This window comes from Embiotoca jacksoni, unplaced genomic scaffold, assembly GCF_022577435.1.
Source record: "Embiotoca jacksoni isolate LCO1_2020_lvr unplaced genomic scaffold, fEmbJac1.0.p SCAF_3, whole genome shotgun sequence".
NCBI lineage: Eukaryota > Metazoa > Chordata > Actinopteri > Embiotocidae > Embiotoca > Embiotoca jacksoni.
In genome coordinates this window covers 6,106,522-6,127,187 of record NW_027185381.1, presented here as the reverse complement: position 1 = coordinate 6,127,187, position 20,666 = coordinate 6,106,522, and the positions used below count along the sequence as shown (strand labels likewise).

General features: G+C 40.9%; 3 protein-coding genes and 1 non-coding gene across 4 annotated transcripts in view; all 4 read left to right on the top strand.

Annotated features, from left to right (window-relative positions):
• The window catches only part of pik3c2a (phosphatidylinositol-4-phosphate 3-kinase, catalytic subunit type 2 alpha), a 47,194-nt gene extending 43,128 nt beyond the window's left edge, over window positions 1–4,066 (top strand). The window contains exons 29-33 of the mRNA XM_069163467.1: window positions 252–369; window positions 455–536; window positions 1,528–1,634; window positions 1,752–1,877; window positions 2,070–4,066. Coding sequence (XP_069019568.1) covers window positions 252–369; window positions 455–536; window positions 1,528–1,634; window positions 1,752–1,877; window positions 2,070–2,252 — 616 coding nt within the window. The 3' untranslated portion in view covers window positions 2,253–4,066. The remainder of the gene's footprint in view (window positions 1–251; window positions 370–454; window positions 537–1,527; window positions 1,635–1,751; window positions 1,878–2,069) is intronic.
• A 738-nt stretch (window positions 4,067–4,804) lies between these two features.
• On the top strand, window positions 4,805–8,752 carry rps13 (ribosomal protein S13). The gene is made up of 6 exons (XM_069163264.1): window positions 4,805–4,887; window positions 5,450–5,498; window positions 5,600–5,678; window positions 7,129–7,298; window positions 7,745–7,845; window positions 8,678–8,752. Exons 1-6 carry the CDS (start codon window positions 4,865–4,867, stop codon window positions 8,709–8,711), a joined length of 456 nt encoding a protein of 151 aa, XP_069019365.1. The 5' UTR covers window positions 4,805–4,864; the 3' UTR covers window positions 8,712–8,752.
• Window positions 8,064–8,195, top strand: LOC138206819 (small nucleolar RNA SNORA19). The gene has a single exon (XR_011178973.1). It is a non-coding gene; the product is annotated as a small nucleolar RNA SNORA19 (small nucleolar RNA).
• Window positions 8,753–9,250: 498 nt separating the features above from the next.
• On the top strand, window positions 9,251–13,212 carry LOC138206315 (protein phosphatase 1 regulatory subunit 15B). Its single transcript, XM_069162922.1, has 3 exons — window positions 9,251–9,636; window positions 10,146–11,485; window positions 12,300–13,212. The coding sequence occupies exons 1-3, from the start codon at window positions 9,474–9,476 to the stop codon at window positions 12,528–12,530; spliced, it is 1,734 nt and encodes a 577-aa protein (XP_069019023.1). The 5' UTR covers window positions 9,251–9,473; the 3' UTR covers window positions 12,531–13,212.
• The last annotated feature ends 7,454 nt before the right edge of the window (window positions 13,213–20,666 follow it).

Below are 20,666 nucleotides of genomic sequence, written 5' to 3'. Positions count from 1 at the left end.
ACTGTCACCTCCACTTGTCATACTATACTTCAATCACTTATCATCTACTAAGCCTTTCCTCTTAATAGAAAATGGAACATAGTAACTTTCTCTGCAGTCAATCAGGCAGTACCAAGTACCTGCATGATTGCAAGTACCCTCTGTAACCCCAATAATGAATGCTTTTTATATCAGCCTTTATTGCCGATGAGTGTTAATTCAGATTTTGTGAAATGGATCAATCAATATAGCTTGTTTCTCTTTATCTGTAGTTTCCCTAACAAAATGGTGCTCGGTCGCACCCACATTAAAGAAGTAGCAGCCAAGAGGAAGCTGGAGCTCAACAACTACGTCCACAACCTGATGAGGAGCTCCACAGAGGTCACCCAGGTACACACACAAAACACACACACTCAATATACTGCTGTGTTAATATTCAGGAGTTCATTAAATAATCTGTGTTATCTTCTTCTAGTGTGACCTGATCTACACCTTTTTTCATCCAATTGCACGGGATGACAAGACAGAAGGTTTAGACGCCACGCCAAAAGCACCTGGTGAATACCTGCACTTCCCACTCTTCAAGTTTTTGTCTTTCTCTGTGCCTTGTTTTGGTTTCTTTACCCTGTTCCATAGTTTAACAGTAGATAATCTGAGTATAAAGTGAGGTGCTTGGTTGAAAGGGGTTATACGTAGTCTCTTATAGGTATGTTTTGGGCGTAACATGAAACCAACCAGAGTGTCATCTCCCATTCCTTTTAAGAGCCAGTTGCACTTTCACCTTGATCTGATTAGTATTATAATGTCAGATTTGCCAAGTAGTAAAAAAAAAAAAAAAAAAAAAAATTCTCTGCAGAGGAAACAGATGTGCTCGTGCACAAAGTGAACAGATGGATGTACACATTCATAATCTTTCACACTGTAATGTTTTCGGTTTTAATCTTTCGCAGGTTTGTGTGCTGGCATGTCCCTGTGCGCGTAACGAGCAGAGTGTATGCTGCGCAATTTACGCTCCCAATAACACACCCTGAAAATAGCAGTGAAGTACTGCAGCACTGACTTAAGACCAGGTTTCTGAGTCAATTGTGTAATCGTTTTCTGATGCTTTAAAATAGTGATGCACCAACAATTCACCAGACAACTTCTCATTTCAAGACCAACATGCCAATTGGTACATTTTCTTTTTAAACCGCGTGAGAGCTGGATGGGAAAATGACAACTGCTTTGGTTTGAAATAAGCAAAAACACACGTGTTTGCACTGCCTGTAAGATGGAGCCCATGATGTTACTAATCTTCTAAAAACAAAAAGTCTGTTAATTTTTTAACAGCCACACTGCTGAAGGGCTGGTGAACTGAAATATCTGATGGTTTGGTGTATGAAAAATTGAAAGACAACCAAGGGAGAAAAGAGAAATCTTCTTGTTTTCGCCTCAGCTCTGTGAATCTGGAGCAGATGTCTGGTTTTGACTGTACCCACCCTCATTAAAGAATTCATATATTCTTGTAACTAATTTATTAATGTGATGTGTGGTATGTGACTGTTGCAGAGCCTCCGCTGAGTCCCACTTCTGGTCGGGTGGAAGGAGAAGTGAAGCTGTCCATCTCCTACAGGAACAGCACCCTCTTCATCATGGTCATGCACATCAAAGACCTGGTAAACACAGAAATGATTTAATACGCATCTGAGATATGGCTTTGACAGGATTTATACGGTTTCATCCCTACTTTGTTCATCTGTTTTCATTCAAGTAACCCATTTCCTCCCCTCTAGGTTTCTGAAGATGGAACAGATCCCAACCCGTATGTGAAAACCTACCTGCTTCCAGATCAACACAAGACTTCCAAACGCAAGACAAAGATCTCGAGGAAAACCCGGAACCCTACTTTCAATGAGATGGTTAGGAAATACTGATTGTCTGCATTCATGTCTTACTATACAATACCATATAATCAAGAACCATGCTTTTGTTTTTTAAATGTTGAGCCTGGTAGTTTTTTGTGTTTGTTGGGGTGTCAGTGCACGGGACAGGAACTTAATGGCCAACAATCTGACGCACTTTGCTCACTTTTTGGTCCTCTCCTTCCACAGCTGGTGTACAGCGGCTACAGCAAAGAAACCCTTGGTCTACGGGAGCTGCAACTGAGCGTGCTCAGTGCTGAGTCGCTGCGTGAGAACTACTTTCTGGGCGGCATCACGCTCAGACTCAAAGACTTTGACCTCAGCAAGGAGACGGTCAAGTGGTACAAACTCACGGCCGTTCCTTACTTCTAACCTGACCTGCCTCTGCGGAGGACGGGAGGACAACAACAGCTGCATTCAGATCATATGGGAAATGCAGCAGATGCGACCTTACTTGAAAATACTGGTCACCTCAGCTTTCAGTTTATTGAAACACTTCTCCTGAACTCTGGCGTCTGGAGATGGACCCTGATTTTTGGTGGGATTTATGACATCATCGAATTTGAAATATAAGAAGCAATATTTTACTTTCAAATCTAACAAACCAAATTGAGCATGTCTTCCACATAAATTTTGTTGTAATTACACACTCTGAATGTCATGGCAGAAAACAGCTGTGCTTTGTGGCTGAAATACATGTATAATGAACTACATATATGTTGACCTGATTCTGCTGAGTTTCATCATGAGATGGTTTGTAATTATGTTGCTCCAGAGGTTATTCCCATATGACATGAATGCGTTGAAAACTCCTTCACACGTACCCTCAAAGGGCGACAGATCAGGCCAACTCACAAACCCTCAAAGGGGCGCCTGGTCTCCATTCTTCACTGTTTTTCTTTCTCCTCCTTCTACAACTAATCAAGATTGTTTTTGTGACAAACAATCTCCTTATTTTGTCTCTCTTTTTCCTAAAGTGTAACGAAGAGCTGTAATGTTTTGTACATTTTGATATTAGAGGACCAAAATGGCTTACTTTCAGAAGAGTATATATAGATTGACACATTTATTTTTTAAGGAATAGAAAGGGGGCTCATTTTTACATTTTCCTTGTTTTATTTTCTATATAGACAAATAGGAGGCATCAGGGTTTCCTGCTTCGCAGTAGACACTTCTGGGTAGAATAGTCCAACACACCCGATTCCAGGAAATCAACGATTCCCCTAAAATGTGCCAAAAGTAATGAAAAGGACAGCAAATCAAACCACTCTCCCATGTAGGGAGCTGATCAGGGTGCCTTTGTTTGTGCTCACAATCTCTTTTTAATGCTCAACTTGGCCTTATTGCTATATATATTTTATTAACAATGTGATTTGTCCTTATTAAAGAAAAACTATATTCCATAAAGCTATATTGGTAGTTCTTCCAGAGCAGGTCTAAAGTCAGATCAGCACCATAAAGGGTTTTTTTTGTAACAGTGGAATGCCACTAAATGCACACTACTAGGTCTTTCTCTCATGGTATTACTTGACTTTTTTCACACAGCACACCTTGAAGGGGAATTTGTATCATAAGCTTCTGGCACCCTCTTGTCTGTGCTCTGGATGAAGATTATAGCTGCCCCAACAACGCTTGTGGTTTAAAACCACAAATCGGGGAGAGACTACTGGAGTCTGGACGTGAGGCTGTTTCCAGCTCATGCAGCAATACCACCCTCATGCTCAGTGTCGTTATAGTGGTGTAATGACGCCATGATGAGGAACTGGGTCAAAAGTTATAACTGCCGGTGAAGTCCAGAACCAGTCAGGTGTTATTTTCAGATCAGGTCTAAAAAGGCAACTTTAACTTTAAACATCTTCACAAAAAGGGAATATGATCCTGAGCAAAAGATTAGCTGCTTTCCTCTCCACTTGCTAACTATAAATCTAAAGTTGTTGTTAATGTTTAATAAAGAAACAGATGAATTTATCTGGAAAGGTTTTTAAAAATCTACAAGACAGTTATGATGTCACACTATAAATATTAGTGGCTTGATCTGCTCTTTTAGCAACTGTACAAAGAAAGCACGCAGAATTTGTATTAACATGGCCAGTTATTTATTCTTAATTGGTGACCTCTTGCCCGAATGGATCAGTGTGTACTGTAATCCCTCTTTCCTAAAGCAAATTAAATGTTTTTGGAACAAATATGAAGTGTCACTTTGTGTCTATTTATGACATTGGTTTGATGCAGGTGAATTTCACAAATTCCTACACAAAGCTTCAACAATCTTACATTGTGTTATTTTTTTCCCCCAAAAGTCACAATTTGTAAAACACATTAGATTTGTATTCAGTCAAACCATTTATACTCTGACTGGATAGAGAACACCTTCATTTATGCAGGTGTGTTTTGCTAATTGAAGTCTATGGAGATTTACGCTCAAAGACACTGCAGTCACCAGCCAACTACATACAATATGGTCATCTTACTGTTAAATTTGTTTATAATTGTAAAGTTGTAATTTAAGGTTAAGTTTGAAAAACTGCTTTAGGGTTCAGGACACATCTATAGAGACCCCATACATTTAATTGACATATCAGACACAATTTGGGGTCTTTGCCAGGAATATTTTAACAATTCACAGGTTGAGCTGGAAAGCGAACCACCACCCTCTCAGCCGCCTGAGCTACAGCAATTCCTGCACATGCGTGAAATTGAAACACAATATTACAATATTTTGTAAGCGTGAGATCAAACTATTATAAATTCAGAAGGAATGTCTTTCCGTGATGATTGAGTGAAATCTAAACTTACATATACCGTAATCATGATCAGAATCATGTTATAGTACGTTTTCTTGTTATTAACACGCCGTGAGGAAACATGGAGCAGACGGCGTCAAAAAAAAAAAAGCTCTTCTCTGCGTCATTGCGTCATTTCCGACGCAGGCGCAAAATACCATTTTCTGTCGCGTGTGCGGCCTCTCTTCCTCCACCGCCATCATGGGTCGCATGCACGCTCCCGGGTGAGCTCACTTTTGATCATTTAATGTTAAATATTATGTTGGTAGATCGGTTTTAGTCGCAAGATATAGTTTCTAAACATGTTATGACCGACTGAGGATCAAAATGAGCTCTTTATTTCCGCCTAAAAGAGAGAAATTGACTTAGATACACGCGTCCTCAAATCGACATCTCTCTCCAACCAGCTTCCATTAGCGAAGTTAGCATACCAGCGGCTCACCACGATTTTACTCTTGTACTTTGACTTCCAAATTAAACATGGTTATGTTGAACGTTTACAGGCCGAACGCATTTTATTTCAATGCCAAATGCATTTTATTTCAATGCCAAATGCATTTTATTTCAATGCCGTCAATGAAATGAAACCATTGTACCGTAAGCACGGCGTTGAGGTTTACCGATAGGTATCGCTATTAGGAGTGAGGAGATCGCGTTAGCCGGCCCGTTAACCTGAGATGTTTGCACGTGTTAGAAATTGTGTTTAGTCTTCGCCTGTTTGTATTTATGTTTTTATAACCAAACCGGTAAGTTGTCTTAACTGTTGGGTTGTGTTGTCTTCTACAGAAAGGGCTTGTCCCAGTCAGCTCTGCCTTACAGGCGCAGTGTTCCCACTGTGAGTAAACGGGAATTAGGTTTTAGTTTCGCACAATAACTACCAAAATAGACGTGGTTTCAGCCTGTGTGGTCGGGAATAATCCAGATGTCTTTTTGCAGTGGCTGAAGCTCACATCGGATGATGTCAAAGAGCAGATCTTCAAACTGGCCAAAAAGGGTCTGACTCCCTCTCAGATTGGTGAGTGTTCATCTATGAAAGAGTTTCTAATTGTCAGTCATTTAATGCTGCTTCTCCAGCATGTTGAACACAGAGACTATAAAACTACTGTATAAAAGTACAGACATTAATGCTGACAGATGAAATATTGCCTCTTTCCACAGAATGACTCGAAACTTTGGAATTTGTAAAACCAGCGTGTTTTTAATCACATTAATATTTGTCTGTTAGACTCATCTCTCTGAAAAATAATCTCATGCACATAGGTCCCTCCGTTCATTACCTCTACAGATCAACCATTTCTGCTATTCATCAAGTATTCAGTAGAGGCACACGTGAAACTGCTGCTAATAACTAATCCGTTAAATACTTCCAGTAGAATCGGTTGGGGTTAGAAAAACAGTTATGAGCAATACTTCAAAGCTTGATTTCAATATTTTAATGTATTGGTTTGAAAGGCTGCATTACAGTAAAGTGATCTCTCTTTCCTTATTCATCAGGCTGTTCTACCTACTTTATCCACATCAAAAATCTCATTGTGTAAATATATTGTGAAAGCAATAGTTTTCCCTATAATATTGCAATATCTACACGGAGGTATTTCAACATGCCTGTGTTTTTAATGCCTTAAAAGTCACTGGTGCTCCCTGTAGGACTTTTTGCCACGTCAGGGTGCCAAGTGAGCTTTGTTGAATTGTTAACTGTAAAAGTAACCCACACTGTTTGTCTGTTCAGCACTGTTTTCACCAGGTGAAGGGAAATTAATTGGTATCCTGAATATAAAGTAACAATGACAGTGTGGAATGTATAAAAGTGTAGACATAAGGTATACCATTATTTAATACCTATTCTGTTATAGCAGATTTGAGGTTGTGAGGGAAAAGTGTCAAATTGATTGGACAAGAACTACAAAAGTTGTTACTGTCAGTAAACTTTTGTAGGTCAATGAGTCTGTCTGCTGTACTTTATTTACACCGATTTTTGCAAAGTTGCAAATGTTTTAGTCACGGATAGCAACAGACTTAAAGACCCCCTAAAAATCAATAGAAGCAGTGTCTTCAAGACTTTTTACACCACAGGATAACATTGATGATAACATTGATTTGAAGGCTTTAGCTTTTTATTTATAGACAAAAATGTATGCATAATCTGACTTAAGAGATGCTGTATCTTGTACAGAACTTTATGCATTTGAATTCAGGTTAAATGAATAGATTTCAGCCAGGCACCAGCTCAGAATCACTGACATGATTGTAAATTTAGTGGTTTTCTTTTTGTCTTTTTAAAACATTATGCATCAGTTGGGATTTTTTTTTTTAAACACATATTGGTCTAAGTTGTCTCGTATTTATTCAATTTTGCTTTGCCAAAATGTTTTATGAGGTTGACATTACCAATGCACAAAGCAAACGGTTTGTTTGTGAGCAGCATGCAGTGCCCCGGTTTAAAGGCCGTTTGTCCCCTTGTCTAGGTGTGATTCTGAGGGACTCCCACGGTGTCGCACAGGTGCGTTTTGTCACCGGAAACAAGATCCTGAGGATCCTGAAGTCCAAGGGTCTGGCCCCTGATCTGCCTGAGGATCTCTACCACCTCATCAAGAAGGCTGTGGCAGTCAGGAAGCACTTGGAGAGAAACAGAAAGGTATCACGAAGCTTTGGTCACACGTGTGGTAGATTTTTCACCAGTTGGAGTTTCCATTTGAGGACCACAGTTACCCAAGGATTTGGAATCTCCTTTTTTAATGTCTGTCGCAGGGTTGTTAGGAGGTACATTTCCACTCTAAAGGTTTCAAAAAGTGGATATAATGTGCAAAAGTTCCACCAAATATTTAGCACATCACAATATTGAGGAGAAAACGATTTTGAGTTCAAATTAATAGGTGGAGATGAAGAAAAAAAAAAAATTCGTTTAAATTTTTATTGACTTTTGTATTTAAAAGTTAATGCTCAACAAGATGCTAAGTAAACTTCAACGGTAAAAATGCTGTTGACCTGGACTTTTATTGGGGTTTACATGGGTGGATGCACACATCAAATTTTTCAAATGATGTTTCTTATCATATTCCTTAATGTTGTCACTACTTGCAGGACAAGGATGCCAAGTTCCGTCTGATTCTCATTGAGAGCAGGATCCACAGACTGGCCCGTTACTACAAGACCAAGAGAGTACTGGCCCCCAACTGGAAGTAGTACGTATTGGTTCTGCTTTTAGGAAGCTTTACTTGTTATATTTGGGAATTACTTGTTGTTTTTGGAAATCTCTCCTCCAGAATTTAAATATGCTGGTAAAATTTTGCATATATTTTAAGTCCCTTGTGTCACTAAGGAAAAATATCATAAATGGGGACAAATCTACTTTTAATTCTGACACCACTAACTTTTGCTCATGGGCTGTACACATGCAAAAATGCACAATTCATTGTCCTGCTCTTTACTATGTTTAAGAGTAGTGATATTTCTGTTGTGCTAGAAAAAAGCTGGAGGTAAATTAGCAGAGTGGCTACTTGGTGCTACATCTGCCAGTCCCCTTCACACAATTGCTCGTTGAAAATATATATTGTATAGGTGTTTTCTCCTGCACTGATTTAGGCAATAGACTTAAATAAGGCAGAAATGGTACAAACTGGCAAAGTGAATGAATGGACTCATTGATTTTCCCCACAATGTAAATCATATTCTCATATTCTGTACTCCTGTCGAGTAGTTTCACTTAGAATTCCCATATGTAGCCTTTATAAGCAGGAAGTAAACATTTAATAAATGATTTAAAACCCACTGTAATGTTATTAATGTCAGTATAACAAAATAGTTGGAACAATACAAAGTCAGTCATAGAAGTTTCAAGTATAAACATATTTTACATTCATTCACATCCACTCAAAATTACATTATATAGACCATTTATGTATATTAAGTGTTTTTTGCTGCTCAGGGGGTATAAAATGAAAAGTTTTATTATTTTTTATTGATAACTGAGGAGTGCCCACTCTAATGATGTTTCTCTTCTCTTCCTGTTTACAGTGAGTCCTCTACAGCTTCTGCTCTGGTGGCATAAACTCTACACTTTTTGGATTAATAAAACCGTTTCAATTGGGAGTTGTTTTCTTGTCTTTTTTTATATGGCTAATGTGAAATTAATTTTGAAATCAAGTAAAACATTTAGGTGAGGAATCCTTGAATGTGACTTAATCATACAGGTAACTTAGATATTCTCTGTGTGGGAATGTAAACTATTGTGGTACAGTGGAATCGGAACTGCAACCAATTTGTTAAGTTAATTTGTTTTGATTATTTGGGAACTTCCAGAGATTTACAGTTTGTTAACATCACACTAATTTCACTTTTAAATTCTTAACGTGACCGGCTATAAACTGAAATGTCCTAGAAACCGAAGCATTTAGAGACGGGGAAATTACGAGTACTTTCTGTGCGTCACACTTTACGTAAATTGTGGGAGGGGTTTATCACGAAATGGACGGAGGATTGGCTGAATGTTTAGTGAGTGAAAACTGCCGTGTCCAATCACAGCTTTGCGTGACGTCAACATGTTTATTTTAACGAGCAGTGTTGCAACGTCGAGACATTCACTTCTACTACAACAACGACGACGACATCAACAGCAGAGCAACATGGAGACACTACATGAGAACATTTGACGAAGGAGATCCGAAAATGGCACAAACCTCCCCGAAAATGAAGCGACAGCACGTCGACGCATATATGTTACTGACAAATACGCGAAATCTGGCGGCTTTCGACGAAGAATACCAGAATACGTGAAGTGTTTTCGAAACGCATTGGAAGAGAAAGAAGTAAAATGGCTACGACTGTTGGTCCCGAGAAGGACTGTGAACGGACGGCGATGGAGAGGTTCGGCAGCGGAGGAATGGCGCTACTGCCTTGGACCAAGCAGATGCTCACCGTGCTGTGGGAACAGCTTCGGCTGCTGGTGCAGGTCATTTACTACACTTTTATATCAGGTAAGAAACGAGTTCAAACTTTGTTGGTTTTGCTTCGTTTGTTTAGTTGTTCAGCCGATGTGATGTGTTTACTGATACCGGGAAGTATCGTTGAACCGATGGAGGACAACTTCTCTCTCCTTTCATATAATACCTATTGTTAACGGAAACCCTTATTTTCTTATATTAAACGATGCCTTCATCCTGCCCTTTTATTGTTTTTGGAGGTGGTGGCTAATTTAGGCTGTGTTAAGGTCTTCTAGTTCTTGTGCTTAATTGTTCTTGTACTTCATATACCCGGGAGAGTCCCTGGGGTACTTGAGAATGAGTTGGGTTTTTTTCTTTAGTTAGATTCTTACGTTACGATTTGTGGGAGGGCAAAGCACATTATATCCTAGCTATCACCGGGAAGGTGAATTTAGAGTAAATAACCGATTTAAATACCACTTGAAACGTAGAGTTGGTTTTGACTTGATCTATTTAACATCATAATTCATCCAATCTAAAACTTTTCTATTTTATTTGTTCAGTTTTCCAGATGTTCAGGTTTGAGGTCCACGTGAGAATCACAGACGAGACCGTTCAGCACATCCAACACATGAGCACAGCAGCAAACCCGACCGAATCCTTCCTGTTCTCCTCGCTGTTTGACGGAGACAGCGGGGTCATGGTTGGCGGTTCGAATCCCCTCTCTAACTTCTGTGCTGACGTTGGCGACCCCTTCACTGGGAAGTCCACTGCCGAAGCCTTGCTGTCCAGTCTGCGCGCCGACGATCTGTGCTGCGGACTCGTGGACGACTTTGTGGCCCGGACGGCTGGTAAAGAAGAGGGCATCTTTCTCGGACACCAGTCCAGCTGGAAAATGGGCTTCCCCGGCGACTGGAACATCTTTGTGTCGAGCAGCGACGGCTCTGCTTCAAACGACGCCTGCCACAAATGCAGTGAGAAAATCTTCAAACAGGATAAATCGGAGGAGGAGGAGGAGAGAAGCTCTGAGTGGAGTAGCGAGGAAGACCCGAACGTGGTCAAATTTGAGAGTGAGGAAAGTAAGGCGCTTTGGGAGTCCCTGTCAAACTCTGGTGATCCTTACAACCCCTTCTTTTTCTCTGCCTGCATTTCAACCAACACAAACATGGGGAAAGGTAAAGGTGACGTGAGAGACGGCGGCGATACTGACCTCATGTCAGCCAGCAAGGTCGGCGAGGAGATGTTGGGGTCCCGAGGCCTGAATATCTGGGTCAGTCGCTCTGACAGCGAAAGCAGTTGGAGCAGCTGGTCCAGTTCAGACGGGTCGAGCCCCGATATCGACAAGGAGGAAAGCGAGAGGCTGTGGGAGTTCTTCAGCAGCCCCGAAGACCCCTACAATCCCATGTGCTTCACCGCATCTGCAGTCAGCAGCACCGCTCCTCCTGCAACAACAACCACGGTCACAAAACAACTGGCCTCCCTTCCTGCACCTCCCTGCAAGTCTGACACAGACACCGAGGAGAAGGAGAGCAGCTTTCCTCCTTCGTCTGAGGACGATGAAGAAGAACAGCTGTGGAAGTTTCTCGACCCAAAGGACGACCCGTACCACCCTCTGAACTTCCAGGCCTGCCTCCACAGCTCCCCGACAGCAACGATGTCTCCGCATGGAGAAGACCTCGACGCCTCTAAAATCCACAAACACAAAACTCCACTCACAAGGGGAAAGAAACGGGCAAAGGTATCCCGAAAATCCAGAGGTGCCGGGCCCTCTCCGCCAGAGAGGCAGTTGAAGCATCACTCCCACCCGGACAAGACACTGGTGCCCTGGAGAAGACCTGGACAACCACCTCCGTCACCTCCTGCTCAAAAGATGGAAATGAAGTCTACCAGCAGCCAGAAAAAGGTCATTATCCAAATTTGTAGTCAAATTGCTGAAGTTGGAGGAAGTGTTAAAGGGAAGCACAACTACTAAAATAGTCTGTTAAGTGGACCACAGAGCAGTGAAATCATCAGTGTTAAAATGTTAAAATAAAGTTGAACTTTATTCAGCTGGAGAGCAAACAACTTAACTTACAAGCAATTTAAACATGTTTTCAGATAAAAGTGAAATAGAAACAGTTCTGCGTTCAGGCAGATAACACTCCTCGGTTTCATTGGTCCAATCGGATAAAGCAGAGCACGTCATCACGGGTTATAAGCTGGAGCGTTAATATCACGAGGGGGTGTCTTGTGCTGACTGTCCTCATGTGAGACAGAATGTCGAAGATAAGAGTTTATTCCTGCCTCAGTAGACTCGTACCGCACTGACAGTAAGCCGAGTTGTTTGCTGTAGGTTAGCAACGCTGCTGGTTGTCATGACGAAGACAATCACATGACTCCAGCCAGTCAGCAGAGAATTAGACTTCCACATGGACTAAAGGAAGTTGTGACCGCATTGCGAAGTCTGTTTGAAATAAACGCTGCATGACATCAGACTCCTATAATAAACCCTGAGGCATAATATGAAGTAGAAGTCTTATTCTGATCACGCGTCTGTTGAAGAATAGTTTGAGTTGGAAAGTACATGCCGTTTCTTTTAGTCCCTCTTGTTTGGCTTGTAGATATGTAGCAGTTTATAATCCCAAAACGAGATCTTATAAACACCACATGACCATCAGGTAGAAATCTATTCAAATATACTGACTTTTTGTTTGTCAATCTTTTTTCCCGGATTCCAGGTACGATTTTCTCCTCTTGTCCAAGTCCACGTCATGCGGACCTGGCCGTTCGCGCGACAGGCGTCTCGCAAAGGACACTGGGAAGAAATGGCGCGAGACCGCGACCGCTTCCGGAGGCGGGTCGGTGAAACGGAGCAGGCCATCGGCCACTGCTTGACCCAGTCGCACAGAGAGAAGATGCGGGCGTACCTGGACGGTGCCTTGAAACGAGCGGGAGGTCCTGAACACTGAATGTTTTATTTCCTTTCGGACGAGAACTCGTGATTGGTTGCAATGCAACAGTGATTTTGATTTAGGCCAATTAGATATATAATGTTCGGCCAGCTCAGATGTTTGGTGTCAAGTTGAACAACCTTGTACCTCAAAAGGGTTTTTTTTACATTGTGTTGCACTGACTGACACTTTCTCATATTAACCGCAGCATTAATGTGTGGAATGTTGTTTTTGTAATGCCTTATACACTGACCTAGTAATGTAACTTAATTATGCCCTATGGAGCTTGTCTTTTATTTTTTACCATATGTTGGTACCGTTTGTGATTTTATGTGTGTGAAGAAACCCCAGTGGTGAGTGTAGGTAACTTAAGTAGAAAATGATAATATAAGAAGAAGAGCTTTAAAATACAAAGTGTTTTCTTGAAGTGTGATGTATACAAACAAAAAGTTCTGGTGTAATTCTTGTCTCATTGTTGACATATTTTATGCCTTGATATTTATTTTTTTTCTTTTAGTAAGGCACCTAACAGCAGCCTTTTAGTGCTGAGTGTGAATACGGCTGTCTTTATGATTATACCACCTGGAAACACTCAGCTTCTCATGGTAACATCATGTAGCCAAAAATATAAACAAAAAGTTGTCCTAGCAAATTGATCATTTAGGTGCTTTGTTGAATCAATAAAATGTGTTGCACTGTTTTCCGATTTGTTTTGTGTTTCAGCGTCGTCACGGCCGTGAATCTACGCGAGCTGTGACCTCGAGCACATTTATTCTCCTTAAAATGTAGATATAAAGGTAACACGTTGTATCTGTGTGAAAGTGAGACGGAGACGGTACGCAAAGTACCGCAACATGTAAACAACACACAAAGGTCAGAAGGTGAAACTATATATGTACAGATTTGTAGGGAGGTGTTCTTAGAGAAGGCTCAATTCAAATCAGAGATGTGTCTGAATCACTGTTGAAGTGGAAGCGCACACATGCAGAGACGGAACGGTGTTTGTCCACCTTCTCAAAACGAAACTGGACTTCAGCATTAATGTGTGTCCGGCCTCCACGGAGGACCCGTTCAGCCTCGCCCCTCGTTCAGACACACCCGGCGTCTTCGGCCGGGGTGGGACGTTTCCGACGCACTTGGGAGACGACTCACCCGAGTGCGACGCTGATGTGGTGATCTGCAAGTGAAAAGACATCCAGATGAGCACTTTAAAACCATCTGAGATATCCTGATTGTATTACTTCAGTGACAACTGTCGTTTGAACTTTCTGTACCTTCAGATGTTTTCATTCATCCCGGTCGGACAATCGATATGTAACCTAAACATCTAGAAAAAGTTTTGAGTTTCCAGTTCGAAGACTTGACATTTTGTGAGCAGTACGTCGGCCTCTCTTTGCTCACGGTGTGCTGCCATGTTGTGTTTGTGCTCCTTCTTCTCTGCATCCGATATTAAAGATCCAGATAATGTTAACAAGATGTTCAAAATTCTATCTGAACAGGTTTAAGTTTTTTTTTTTTTTCCATTCAAACCCATCCCTTTGTAATGTCTTACAATTGCTTCATCACTTCCTTATGGTGTACTCTCACACACTCACACACACACTCACACACTCACACACACACTCACACACACACACACACACTCACACACACACACACACACACACACACACACAGGAGCTTGTAATTTCCCAGTGGGCTGCGAGGCTCCATGCAGACTGACTGCTGTAAGGCTGTCGTAAGACAAGGGTTAAAAACACCGGAGTATGATGAAATGACATTCCTGGGGGATGAAATCAATTAGCATCCCCTTCCCCTTCCCCCCACACACCCTATACACACACACACACACACACACACACACTGACACAGCATGGTGCAAAGGTGAGCAATCACTTGACACCGTTGCTGTGTCAACACAGCGGGAGGTCTTCTGGTCTGCTGATGCCCCCTCCCCCTCCTGCTCCCCCCCCCCCTCCCCACACACGTCCTGGATTGTAATTCATCGCCTGATGCCCCCCCCCCCACCCACACCTCCCACACACACACACACAAATGAAAAGGCCTTTGAGGTCTGAAATGGAACCAGAATAATTCAAAAATCCTTTGAATTTTTTTCAGTTTGCATGTTTTAATATTAATGACATTTAACAGCACCAGAAATGAATTTGGCAGGTGTTTAATTTTCACAGAACTGTTCAATCATTTATAAGTCTTAATCCTTTCTCATAACACTGAGACTAATCTCAGAGCAGAAGAAAAAAATTACGCCAACACACACACACACACACACACAAAATCCAAAGGAAACAAAAATGAAATATATTCATTGTCATGATAAATATAAGGGGAGCTTTTCTTTCATCCTAACCAATAATTTAGATGCTGCACAGATGTGATTTGTTATATTTGTTTATTAATGTCATTTTGACAAATACATTTGAAATGTATTCCCTTTTTCCAAGATTATAAACTAGTGAGATGAGCTGCGTTTATTTTCTGTCTTTGAAATTCTTTGATCACTGATGGTTTCACAGCTTGCATCATAAATATGTTGCTGACAGACATCGAACCATATTTCTTTTTTCCCCATAATGCAAACCTGTGGAACCATTTGTTTTTTTTTAAATGAGGAGAGTACATTTTGTCGATGCTGAGCCTTTTGTTCCAGATGTGATGAAATCAGCTGTCAGCTGAGAAACACGTTCTTTCTTTGTTGTTTGTGTAGATAATGGTGGTGGTGTGGTTGAGGTGTATTTGTCCATCTGATCTCTCCTTTTGTCCAGAGGAGGTTCACAGTGAAGGAGCAGCCAAAGGTTCAATGTTCTGCTCAACGGCACTGCAACAAGACTCAGTCGGCCAATCAGCAACTGAACCTGCGACTTCCCACTTCGAGGATGAATATGGCAGCTTCTCCTCCGTTGCTGCTCTTACTTTCCCTTCCCTTCCTGAACCCACTCCTCTCTCTTTGTATCTTTGTCTACATCTTCCTCCTCTTCATCCTCTCCCACTATCATTAGCTCTGTGGCCTAGGCGACCCCGTCTCCAGGCAACCAACAGGAGTGGCGAGGCGTTGAAAGGATTGCAGGTGATTGCAGCAGCGGTGGAATCAGCAGCAGAGGCAGTGGGTTTTCAGTTACACACACACACACACACACACACACACACACACACACACACACACACACACACACACACACACACACACACACACACGTGGTTGCCCCTCTCACTCGCCTGCCAGAGAAGGGTATCTCTTGGGTCACAATTAGCTGATGATGCAACCTACCAGCAGCTATTGTGTCTGACACTGCCTCACACAGACAGACTGCATGATATGCAAAAGAAAACAAATCAGTTTTTGATACTGGGTTACAGACCGTTTTGCAAAAAAGAACACTCTATCTTCAAAATGTGTTATTTGTTTCATTCTCTTTGTGACATATTTGTACTAACCCTTTGTAATCTTTTTTTTTTTTTTTTTTTTTTTACAATAATGTGGATTTACAGGTAATTTCATTGTCCTTCATGGGGCTGCAGAAGCATCCAGCAAAATAAGAAAAAGTTTACTGTCACTTTAAGAGAATGAATAAAAACACTCATTAAAGAATTGCTCTCTACCATTATCTTCCTGAGGACTATTATCTCCCACAAAAATTCCACTGGAATCATAATTTTGCAGCAGACAGTGTGACACAGTCAGACATCAACACATGTGGCAAGCACTTAGTCATTCCAACAGACAGTCACGTGGATTAGTGTGTCTGACCAACACCCAGACTGCACAACAGGATGGTTCCAGTTGACAATTTGAATAGATGTAGTGATTGATTTATACCACTAGGGGGCACAACTCCCCTCTGGTACGTGACACATTACACACGCACTCAGGTTACTCACTGATTACAGTAAAAGAAGGCCACAAAATGTGTCACAAACACCTTTAAAAAAACAACAACCCCACTTTTACCTTTAAACTACAGGTGATTTTTTTTATGAATGAGTGAGGAGTAAAATTCAAATAGCCTAAATAGAGGGTGTTGCTGTCTAAAATTCAAACAGTTAATATGTCAAAAATAAGTTCTTTAATATGTGATATCAAAACCAAAACATTAACTTCATGCCTCGCTGAATTATTCATCTGTAATTGAACTTTGATATAGCAGCTGATTCACAAATATATATAGATAAGTGAGCTGTTCTTGTTCCCCTCCCAGTTTGTTCGAAGTGAAAACACACCCTTTTTACTGGAATTATATGTTATCTTTTTGTTATATATTTGGAGCTTCCCTCCGCACACAGAACATCATATCTGGACATCCAGTATCATCCGTATCAGACAATAACAAAATATAAAAAAAAAAAAAAAAAAAAAAAAAAAAAAAAAGACCGTCTAGCCACAGGACAACAATGTAACTCTGCTGCCCCCATGTGGTATAATTGATATAATCAACGCTTTAGTTTGAGAGTGTTGAAATCAAATATGACAGACTCAACATGATTCAGAGGTTATTTTTGTTTCAGTTAAAGATTCCCCTGGTTACTGTTGTGAAAAGAGGAAAAAAAACATGTTAAGATATGCTGCCCCAAAGTCATGTGAACAGGAAAATCCTCAAGCGATTGAGACTGAACAACAATTACACCGTAATCCAATCCACTAATCTGCTTTTCAGGGATTGCCTGCCCCGATCCGGCGGATGGTGGACCACCTTCTGACTGACCAGCAGCACGGGAGAGGTTGTCTTATTGAAGAACTGAATTTATGACCGCAAACACTCACATTTACGTTTCTGGACCTCTTGAGATGATCTGCGGAAGGATGACAGGGTATCAAACCTGCTGTTGTTTGTGAGCAAAATCCACTTTTTGGATCATTGCATTAGTTCACCAACATTTACAAAGTCCATAACTGACCTTGAAATCACATTATTCTTTCAGACAAATATACACGTAAATGAGGTTACTACACCTTATTAAAACCTCTTCAGCTTAGTTTGTTCAGTGACTTTTAGTGTGTGATCTGCCCAGCTGGAGGACATCAGCTGTTCCTGAACCATGGATGAATTACTGCACAGATCCACCAGCCCCAGTTTAAAGTGACTTGTCACATGTTTTGATTGAAAGTTGCGTATCAACGAGAACTCTGTCATCAGTGCCAAAACTTTAGCCAGTCACAACAGTTTCAATGTTTTACTAGTTTTTGGTTTCTCTAATTCCCAATTATTCCTAATTCACACTCTTCTGAAATAACTTTGTTGTTCTGATTTTCATTTAACAGCCCAATGATCTCCGTGTGTTTTTCCAGATCAGAATAAATCGGTGTCAAGGTTGTCAGTCCCACAAAAAGAAAACATAACCAGCTTTCCTTAATCACATTCACTTGTTGCAGTAAAATAAGACTCTTGTTTAAGTCCTGTTGGGCCTATACAATGCTTGACCCTAAAATTCAGTTGGTATTAATGCACTTCCATCATTGTAACCATTTTATTTACCTCCACGTTTGTGTTTGTCCTGTGGAAAATATTTGATTTGTAATTTTTGTTTTACATTTAATGTAGCAGAAGTGTTAAAAGATATTATGGGATATTATGGGTTTTTATGTAAATTTCCATTTGTAGAATTCAATACCAACATTTATGCCCTGTTGCATTTTTGATATCAAACTAGATTTTGGCACATACAAGAGGCACGGATCAGATGAAATAAGATTATGATACATGTGCTTTGTCGTGTACACAACTTTCTGCTCCTTCAACAGCTTGAAGATACCACCTGAACTCCACCAGAGGGAGACAGAGTCACGCAGAAAATGCCCCAGATGTTTTTGTAGAAGTCTAGTAAAAGTCCACTTACGCAGCTCAATGTGCTTTTGTCACCACAGAAATAGAAATATGATGAAAAATGAAGAAAATAGAGACTTGAAATGACATCATTCAAGAAATCTGTTCCCTTAAAGCTGCTGGATACAGAAAATTCCATTCGTATTATATGACAGAGAAAGTTTACAAGCTTTTTCTGGAGCTTTTGACCATATTCCACAGCCTTCTTCAAGGGGAACAAGTCTCATGTGCGATGATAAATCTAAATCTGGAAAATAGGTATCATGATAAAAAAAATTGCATAAAGGCCCACAAAAAGTAGATGAAGTTTAAATATAACAATCCCAGCCATGTTTAAAAGTCTAATTTGATGCTTTTATATCTTTTTACATGTTTACCATTAATTATACTTAATTAGCTTTAGGTTCAAACAATAAAAACCTTTAATAATGTGGGAGAATTTTTGTGCCTCTGATCCTTGTTTGGAGTCTAAAGGTTGGAGTCTAAATCTAACAATTTCCTTCAGGTGATGCATTTCATTTTTAAATTTAAGAAGCCTGAGCAGGAAGGGTGAGGCTTCGTCAGGCCTGCAGGCTGTTACACAAGTTACAAGCACTTGTATGGAGTGGAGCCATGCATTATTCACCCCACATTTACATAAGACACAATAGTGAGAACAGTGCCAGAAATGTGTACGGCTAAGCTGCGTATGTGTGTGTATCCAGAGTACAGAGTGCTTTTCTGAGCATTCCTCTGAATTTCTTCACCACCTGAGGTTGTTGCTGCTCTGCCAACGGAGAGTGATGCAACATAGATGAGGGCAAAGAACTCCAAACTCATCCCCGAATCGCTGAAAGCCTTGGTTACCATTACAACAAAAGGGAGAAGGAGGGAGAGAGAAGATAAAGACTGATATTGTGTCTGTGCACATTTATCTTTCTATTTGAAGGCTCTGTTTACCGAGGGCTCGGAGCCAAACCAGGCTTTGTGGTATTGTTGAATAAACAAACGTTGGATTAGCTATGAATTACTTCAGAATTCCTTCACCATAAGGAAACGGTGTGCAATATGGTGTGCCAAGAAATAACCATTAAAATATTGATCTTGGAATCATTGCTTCCCTTTGAAAAAAAATTTAAAAAACAGTGTTGATATTTGCTTGCTCAGTTTCACCAGAAATGGTAAACAGAGGAAGTCACTGTCCAAAATTTAGAAACCAAATCCAGGTGGCCTCTCCAACACCGGGATAAATGCTCTGTCCAGAGAAAGCTGGACTTTTAGCAGGAGACAGACCTTTACTTATCATGAGACCTGTTGCAAATTCGGACTCGCTGCGTGACCTGAACAAGGTTCACAGCAGCAACAGTTCGGACCAGCAGATGTTGACTCACGCTGTCAAGGAAAGATTGCTGCTTCTGTTACAACAATTCAAACTCTTCTGCCACCTGCAAGAAATTACAGTAGCAGATCCAGCTTTCTCTTTTCAAAGCTGTTTTCTTGAGTTAAAGGCTAAGCCTGTGTAAAAATGGACGCAGTCTCCAGGTCGGAAAAGTAAGGCCAATGCAGTAGTGCCTTAAATTGCAATGCCATGGAGTTGCCACTAGGGGCTGTGTAAAAAAAATAAATCTCTGGCTCCAATAGACTTCAATTCAAAAAGAGACAGCTTATCCAATGAAATATAAAGTCCCCCTTTTGATCAGTGTTCTGGTGGTTCTTCTGAAAATAATTAGAAATAGGCCTTAAAGAGTGGCATGTTTGGGTCATGTCTGGTTTGATTGACATGCCTCGGGTGCAGTCAGGTTTCAGGTGTAGGTGGGCAGCATAGTGCTCTCTGGTTCGGAGTGAGATCCACCCCTCACTCCTCCTAAATACAGTCACTTCTGGCTCCAAAAACACAAGATGGCGATGGTAAAAAAAAACCAGAATCGAGGCTTCAAAGCGTCAGTTTGCAAAGCAATGTGTCGTGTTTGTGGTTTGCTACCTGGTTGACGTTGTAACACACTTTTCGAGGGGCAGAAACCCTCTTTAGTTTTAAGGTTAGACTGAAAACTTTTCTTTTTGATCAAGCTTATAGTTAGGGCTGGCTCAGGTGGCCCTGAAACATCCTGCAGTTATGCTGTTATAGGCCGAGGCTGCTGGGGGACCTCGTTATGCATTGAGGTTCTTTCCTCTCACTCTTTCACTCTCTATAACTCACATCTCACTATTACATCTCACTGACTTCATGCTTTTTCTCTCCCATAGTTTTTACTTATTGTCTGTTGCCTTGCCATTTTTAGTTCCTTTGCTCGCGTAGTTTCTGTCCTTTCTTTTCCAGATGTCCCGTCATGGAGCT

Bases quoted from the DNA above. Each gene is read 5' to 3' on its own strand.
- rps13 (XM_069163264.1), top strand. From the start codon at position 4,865: ATGGGTCGCATGCACGCTCCCGG. The intron at 5,499-5,599 runs GTGAGTAAACGG...GTCTTTTTGCAG, and splicing joins ACAGGCGCAGTGTTCCCACT to TGGCTGAAGCTCACATCGGA. The intron at 5,679-7,128 runs GTGAGTGTTCAT...CCCCTTGTCTAG, and splicing joins TCTGACTCCCTCTCAGATTG to GTGTGATTCTGAGGGACTCC.
- LOC138206315 (XM_069162922.1), top strand. From the start codon at position 9,474: ATGGCTACGACTGTTGGTCCCGAGAAGGACTGTGAACGGACGGCGATG. The intron at 9,637-10,145 runs GTAAGAAACGAG...TTATTTGTTCAG, and splicing joins TTACTACACTTTTATATCAG to TTTTCCAGATGTTCAGGTTT. The intron at 11,486-12,299 runs GTCATTATCCAA...CCCGGATTCCAG, and splicing joins CTACCAGCAGCCAGAAAAAG to GTACGATTTTCTCCTCTTGT.